A 7,657-nucleotide genomic window follows, 5' to 3' on the forward strand; every position below is an offset into this window, starting at 1 on the left:
CGAATATTCCAAGCTTTTTCCATCCCTTTTTGTTTTTCTGTCTCCAGACTGTATCTGGACAGGGAGCCAGAATTCTAGTCCTGACAATTGTCTCGCTACAATTATAAGTTCTCTCCATGTTCACAGAGCTGAAATAGAAGAAAAAAAAAAAGAGAAAAGAAAAAAGAAAAAAAGGAGACAATTATTTTGCTATTGCAGTCAGCAGGACTGGTATTTGGCCCACATATCACTGAGGCCAGCAGCACAGACACACGATAACGCTTTGAAATATGTTGTCTGTCATTGCCTAGTTATTCATAACTGTAAAAGAAGGCTACAAAACTCACACACAGTAGTGATTTCACTGTCAAGTATAAAATAGATACTTGTACATTTATGCTGCCACCTGCAAGTGAGAAACTAAATCCCAATCCAGGTGTATGAACAAAGAAAAAAAAAAATTAAAGTTCTCAGTTGAGACAGAGTAAAAACCTTTGAAGATTGTCACTTTGAGGATTTTTGTGCAATAAACTGAAGCTATTTGTATGCATTTGGATTTCTGGGATAACATCAGAAGAATCCTTAATAGTTTTCCAGTTTTAATTCATTTCTTCTCTTTACTTCTTTCTTTTTTTCCTAATCTTTTTGAAAGATTCTATAACAAGAGAGTGATAGAAAATATCTTTCTATCCCTTAGGACAGCATTGGTGATTAGCATCAAGAAAAGAACCACTTCTAGATTCTCGTGGATAATCTTACAATATCAGACTGTTTTCTAAGACTGATCATTCTTATTTACGCTCCTGACCCTAAAGCTTCAAACCAGTTCAGACAGACAGGTGAAATCTGTATCATTGAGCTTTGGAAGTCCAAAATCTTCAAACTGAATTTGATCACAGTTACCACTGGCACTGTGAAACAATTAGATTTGATCTGTCACTACTTCAGATGTTGCAGGTCCAGCAGCTTGCAGTCTAGTCTTTGATGAATTGATGATGGAATTTTATACTATCAATATCCCAGTGATTCCTGGTCACCTTTAATGGTGATCACAATATCCAGATGCTCTTTTCATCTTTGAAACTTGTTGTTGCTTAACTCTTCATCACTTCAGTAGAAACACAACTGGGTCTTTGAATAGCATTTTAAATTACCTTCAAAAAATTTGAACTCCATCATTCAACCACTTCAAGCATCACCCAGAAGCTTAGATGTGACTTTTTTTTTCATTTTGCCACTATCATGAAAATCAGCCACCGATTCATAAAGCAGCAAGAAGATAGGAAAACCTTCCCCTCTTCTTTATGTTACCTGTGAAATGATGAAAAAGAGACTATTAGATGTATGCCCATCAGCTTAATCACCATTAACATCACCAAAACCATGTATTTGATACGCTCTGAAAACAGACAACAGTGACTGGTAGATGCTGGATGTTTCAAGTCTGGGAGGATCCAGACTTCCTGCTGCTACTAATCCTCAGTGCTAATGACGAAGAAAGTTTCCTCACATACTCAGATACTATACTAACGTGGTAACCGGTGCCACAGGCACGTGCTGCAAACATGAAAGAACAGCAGTGGAGGGAGATGCAAGGGGCTGTTTATGCAGAGCTGTGTTAAACACATCTTTTGAAAACTGACCAGTGGCCAAGAATCACTGACTTGCACAGAGCGGAACTCTCTACCACTGACTGCCATTGCTCTGGGTCCAGAGAAAAACCGAAGTCATTTGGGAGCTGACCTGCATGTTCAGAGATTCTTATCGCATGCTCCCCTTGAATGACAGACACAGGAGGTTAGAGAAAGCTTTGCTTTTGTAAGGTTTCCTGGCAGTGTTCACACCCCTAATGTCTTCTTTCCCAAGTAGGTATGGTTATTCAACAAGACAGAGTTAGTTGTACTGTAGTCTATTAAGGATCAGTACAATTTTTCACTGTTGCTGTATAAAGCTAGTCTGTGAAGCTGGTATGGCACCCGAGTCTTCCACAACCTGTAGCCTGATCAGTGCCATATATATATAGCCAAGTCTACATCTGGTGATCAGTGCACTGAGAGCAAAGGTCATGCAAAAGCTTGGCTCACTGCATGGTTTAGGGAGCCATTGGCAACTGCAGCCATTGCCAGGACCATTCAAACCACAGCTCAAGCAGCTGGCGATCACTCTGCAATGTGTTTTTTGCCATCTGAAAGAAAGCTGGAGGGCATCTAGTGTCTGGCTTGATTTGGGCTTCTCATTCTTCACTGGGATCATTTCACTGATGCATCCTGTGGAATTTTTTTTAAAAGCAAGAGGAAGCACATGGCAGAAAATTGGGAGCAGAAATCCTATACAAAACCCTGACTTCCTGTGCCTGCTGCAGCTTCTTCAGTCCAGGAGTGTCAAGGCAGTCAGATCCTGGTGATCATCAGCAAACTGTTAACAAATTGCTAATGATGCAATTATTTCAAGGATCCTTGAATCTGCAGGCAGAATCAATGAAGTGAAAGTGGCTGCCAGTGTCTAAACCGCACAAAACAGACTGAGAACAAGGAACGTAGGAACAAATGGTTTGCTCTGAGTACAGTATAGGCACAGCTTCATAGCGAGACAAGCAGCTGTTGAGGATTTGTGTTAAAAAATGGAAAAGTGAAAGAACTTACTAAAAATCAACACAATAAGGAGTACAGAACTCATCTATTAAGCATGAGAAGTACACAGAGCTATTTAGTCTTCCGCAACAGAAAAGAGAAGGTAAGCAGGCCAGCTGCCAGTCACTGAACCGGGCTGGACCAGGAGTCCTAGAAGTCCATTCTTGTTGATGCAGCTCTTGCAGTCTGCTAGTGCCAGGGAGATGGGGGATGCAAAGCGAGCGGGGGGAAAGGGGGCCTGATGTGATATTGATCTGTGCCACTCTAGGGCAGCATCTCTTTACTTAGCCATGCATGCGTTGATACTGTTACTGTGCCTGCTGCCAGTGAGACCAGGATCAACAGCCGCCACAAAAACAAATCTTGCTGTTTCAGGGAGCCAGGGTTTATGTTACCTTTATGCAATCATCTGAATCTACACACTGATCCTAGAGTCCAGCTGCTGAAGGTGTTCAAGAACTCCATAGGGAATGGTGGGATTCCACATCCTGGAATGGGCAAATTTAGAAAGGAAAGAGATTTTAAGAAGCGTAATTTGCTTCACAGTTTTTTTGGTGTGTTTGGTATGTTTGTGTTTTGTTTTGGTTTTTTTAAAGTTGCCTTTCCCTTTTGAATATCATTCTATAAAAGTATTTATGCTATGGAACAAATGAAAATGCATTTTCATTTAGAAGAAAGCAGTTCACTCCCCCATAACTGCTTATTGGACACACTACAGTCCCGTCTCCATAACTGTTCTTTAGCTTTCTATCAAACTCCCCCTGAATGTGTGCTGGCAGCTTCAGTCTATTTAACCTCTAATGATGGCTGCTCATTGTTTATCCTTCAAATACAAGTCCTGCAGCACAGACTAGGTCAGGTACTCTGGGAGGGTAGGAGATTAACAAAGGGAGGCTCAATGTAAACTACACTTAAAGCAGGAGAAGCTTGCTTGCCTGGGATGGTTGGGAATTAACGCAGCTGAAACCAGATACAACATTTTTAATATTTCTGTGGCTGCTTTTGTATTTTGGTGATGTCTTTTTTTGTGCCTCTCATAAATCTGACAAATACAGAACACAGCTTTAGCATGAATTCTAACCCAATTTACAGAACAAAGATACAGCAAACAGCATATCAAGAGACTTACACCAAGTTCTTTATATGGGGACATTTTCGTAGGCTGTCAGTCAGCTGCTGGGCTCCAACACCAGTTATTTTGTTATACTGAACCCTGAGGAAAAAAACCCAACAACCTTTGTTAATCCAGATCACATCATATAGCGGTATAATCAAACATTTCATTCAAAATAAAAAATACTATATAGGCTTATCTGCAGATGGGGGAAGAGAGAAAAAAAACAGTATTGGTCCTTGATTAAAAAAACCTGTAATAAAATACTGAAAAGGTCAAACTGGAACTTCATTACGTTAGTTCATCTGAGGGATTCCTTATTCTATGTACCCGAGGTCCTTCTCCAACTCCCCATGACCCTATTCTCCCACCTTAAAACTGATTTTTTGGTTTTTATGGTGAACTGCTCCTTAATCCTTTCTAACCACTGACTATCTGGATTCTGCATAAGCACATTTTCCCTGTGAAATTTCCCTGAAATTTTCTTCCTCAACTTCTGTCTCCTCTACCCCGAGCATGGAAGATTTGAATTTTCAGTATCCAAGCAAGTAAGCTTTCCTGGGCCATCTCAAAAGATTTCGTACTCACTCTAGCACTCTTAAAGATGTCATCGCAGGAAGAACTTTCGCAAGATTTTCTGCTCCAAAATCACAAATGCTATTATTGTATAAGCTGCAGAAAAACAAACCGGTATAGTCACAATTGAACAATGGATAATGTAAACAGATTATATATTAGATCAAGGAATTTCAGATATGGTTGGTACATCTTAAATTCCAATTTATCCTTCCCTATTTGCAGCTAATATTTAAAACACAGTTTCATATTTTCTGTATCAAGTAAGGCAAATGGCCACATCCCTTCTTCAGCTAGCACAGCTACAGCAAAAATAGGACTAGATTCTTAATGAATAACGAGAACATTTCTGTCTACATTAGATCAAATTAAAAATCTGCAAGAAAATGAAGTTCAAAGATTTGGGAGACAGCATTCAAAAGATTTCCACGTGAGCACATTATTCCAGAATTGCACACCACGGTTTCTAGCATTTCCTACGGAGACACTTCATTCAGGCCTATGCCAGCCATTTTAATGAAGTGGGATGGACCATTGCTCCCATATCAGCAAACACACATCACCTCATTACTGGCTTAGGGCTTAGCACGGCGCTTAGCAAGCTCCGCATAAGCTTGCAGTAGATCATAGCCCTGGGTGGACATTTGTACAAGGTATTATTCATAAGTGGGTATTACGGATTGGATTTAAAAATCAGTACAGTCCTCGTTATATTCCTGAGATATCCTTCTGTATGTCTACACTGGGTCATACATGCATACTCTTCTCTCTAAAGGCTTTATGCAAGAATGAAGTCAAAAGCTTGGCTGCTGCACAGTGTATATATTTGTTCCATGTTCAGTAATTTCTGACAGAGATAGCAAGCTATGTTGTACAAAACAACTGGACAGGCTACAACTACTTACCTCAGTGTCTTTAACGAAGACAAGAAAGGAAGAGCTGTAGCTAGTTTCTCCGCACCCACATCTGTTATCTTATTCTGTGATAAGCTACAGTAAGTGAGATCGCTTTGTTAGTTGAGCACATTTATTCTAATTTATTACAATGTGGGGAAAACTCATTTTTTATGTCTTTTTTATATAATTTGGTCAGTCTGTTTAGACCAAATGCAGGGAAAAAGACAAATTACGGCCCTTGAGGGGAAATAAAGAATTGCTATAGGACTAACCTATTTCTCTAACGAATGTACAGATTAAGTATGTCCATAGACTCATTGGTCTTCCATGCCCACGGGTCAGTTGTGCCCATAATTGTTAACACACAGTCCCTTAAGGCTCTAGGTTTAATCTATTTCTTTTCAAAATTTTCCAGAACTGTTAACCTTGCACTTACTTTAATGTTTCCAGTGATGTCAGGGTTGGAAAGACTTCAGATAGGCTCTTTGCTCCTTCATCTCCTATGCCATTTTCACTCAGAGCATCAAGGCTGGGTGATGACAAAGAGAGAATTAGCTTCCCTTTTAATCTAAATTTTTACGGTTTATTCACCTCAGAGACCACTCCACACATCTTGAGAAGCTCCTTCTCTGCAGTAGCCTCAATCAGCAAGAAGCATCACACAAATTGCAGCTTCTCTAATAAGCAGCTTTCTGCTTCCCAAATTTACAGTGTAAGAATTTTTTTTTTTCACTAGTTGAATGGCTTGACCCATTTCCTTTGATATGCAAATGGTAGCACTCAATGCCTTGCTTCCACCATACACTGAAGATTATTAAAATGGTTATGAAATAGCTGTGTTCCAGCTATGCTGAAATGAGACTTCCTGTGCACACAGAAATTCAGAACTGACAAAATCCAGCAGATGCTGTAAATCCCTGCCTAAACAGCTCCTTCTCCAGATAGGGAGTGTTAGAAATGAAGTTTTTCCTCATTCAGGTATCCAGATGAGAGTTTTAGATAGTCACAATTTTAGATACTAGATCCCCTTCTAATCTGACAGACAATGCTGGGATACATTGGACTCATTTCAATTTTAGAGCTTTATTGTCTTCCCAAAATATCATGAAAAGGCCAGATACAATATAGACAAATGGCCAATGGACTGAGCCAGTAAGGTCAAAGGCCCTCTCAAACCCCAGTAATCTTCCCACAGAGATGACGGCAGAATATTGACTATTGTTGCTACAACTGTTTCTAGCGTAAAGAAGCTTAAAATTCAGAGACAGCTGGTTTGTCATGGATATGAGAGAATAAATAGTAACTGGCGTTCTTAAAACTCTAGGAGGGGGCAAAGACTGCGTGAAAATACATGGGCAGAACAAAACCAGATACTAGCTGAGTATGGCTTTTTTAATATCTTTTATATGAATCAAATCCACAAAGCTCAATCTCTTACAAGTTCTACCAGAAGTTCAGGATGTTCGTTGACACCGCAAGGTGCACAGAAGTGGCACAAATACTGACGTTAACCCCCAAATTTAACACTGCTTCTGGTTCAGGAGGGAGCCTGTTCTCTCCTGGGGCAGACACAACCGTGAGTCCCTCAGAAACCTCACCATGAGGTAGCCTGGGGCTCGGGCATGTTATGGAGCTTAAATAAAGAAATAAGTAATCTGCAGGCAATGTTGATCAGTGCTGTGGCAGAAAGGGGGAGCACCCCGTGGGGCTCCGAACTAAACCTTTCCCACAAGCTTTTAATCACTGAGGAACACATGGGGAAGTGACTGAGGGGGTATCGAACCACTGCTAAGTGTCTTAAGGGAGATGAAGAGCGCTAGCTTTTAGTCTGCAGTTATATGCTCTGAACGTTTTTGTTGTTCAGTTTGTTCATCAAAGCAAGTACTCTTGTTGGCAAATAAAATGTTTCTTGGGTACGTGAGCTCCCCCATCATCAAGGGCTGCTGAGAAGCAACATTAGCAAAGTTAATCTTTAGCATTACTCACTCTAAATGCTGAAGTGATGGAAATGCTGCAAGAATTTCCACGAGTTTTAGGAATCCCTGTAGGCCATGTACTGGACCCAGCCTGGAAGAAAATAAATACAGACAGGCAGCAGTTTTTTCACGTGCTCAGAAATAGCAAAAGTTATGAATTTTTAAGTTCTTCCCCTGCAGCCTCAAATGCAAGCTAGTTTACACTCCTTAGAAGCAGCCATTCCCTACAATCTGCAGCAAGGATTTCTGCTTTGAAGCCTCCAGGCTTCCCACAAGGCTAAGGTCAGACAGAGCAGAGCTGCTTGCACAGAAGCAGCGGTACTTGAATTTGCCACTTTTTTGTTACTCTTTGCAAGACTCATCTCACTTGTTTTAGATTCCTGTATTTCTGTTCTTTTTCTACTTTTTTCAGATTTTTCATTTTAAGTGTTATAACCTTGATAATGGAGATTAAAAAAAATCTCCCCCCCCCCCCAACTATTTGCA

At 40.3% G+C, this 7,657-nt stretch overlaps 1 protein-coding gene across 1 annotated transcript in view; it reads right to left on the reverse strand.

Annotated features, from left to right (window-relative positions):
- Positions 1-3,024: 3,024 nt before the first annotated feature.
- The window catches only part of CIITA (class II major histocompatibility complex transactivator), a 32,659-nt gene continuing 28,026 nt past the window's right edge, over positions 3,025-7,657 (reverse strand). The window contains exons 14-19 of the mRNA XM_009281708.2: positions 7,182-7,262; positions 5,632-5,724; positions 5,205-5,288; positions 4,312-4,395; positions 3,739-3,822; positions 3,025-3,097 (exon numbers count right to left, since the gene is read on the reverse strand). Coding sequence (XP_009279983.2) covers positions 3,025-3,097; positions 3,739-3,822; positions 4,312-4,395; positions 5,205-5,288; positions 5,632-5,724; positions 7,182-7,262 — 499 coding nt within the window. The remainder of the gene's footprint in view (positions 3,098-3,738; positions 3,823-4,311; positions 4,396-5,204; positions 5,289-5,631; positions 5,725-7,181; positions 7,263-7,657) is intronic.

The sequence above is a fragment of the Aptenodytes forsteri genome, unplaced genomic scaffold, assembly GCF_000699145.1.
Source record: "Aptenodytes forsteri isolate BGI_AS27 unplaced genomic scaffold, ASM69914v1 Scaffold84, whole genome shotgun sequence".
Lineage (NCBI taxonomy): Eukaryota > Metazoa > Chordata > Aves > Sphenisciformes > Spheniscidae > Aptenodytes > Aptenodytes forsteri.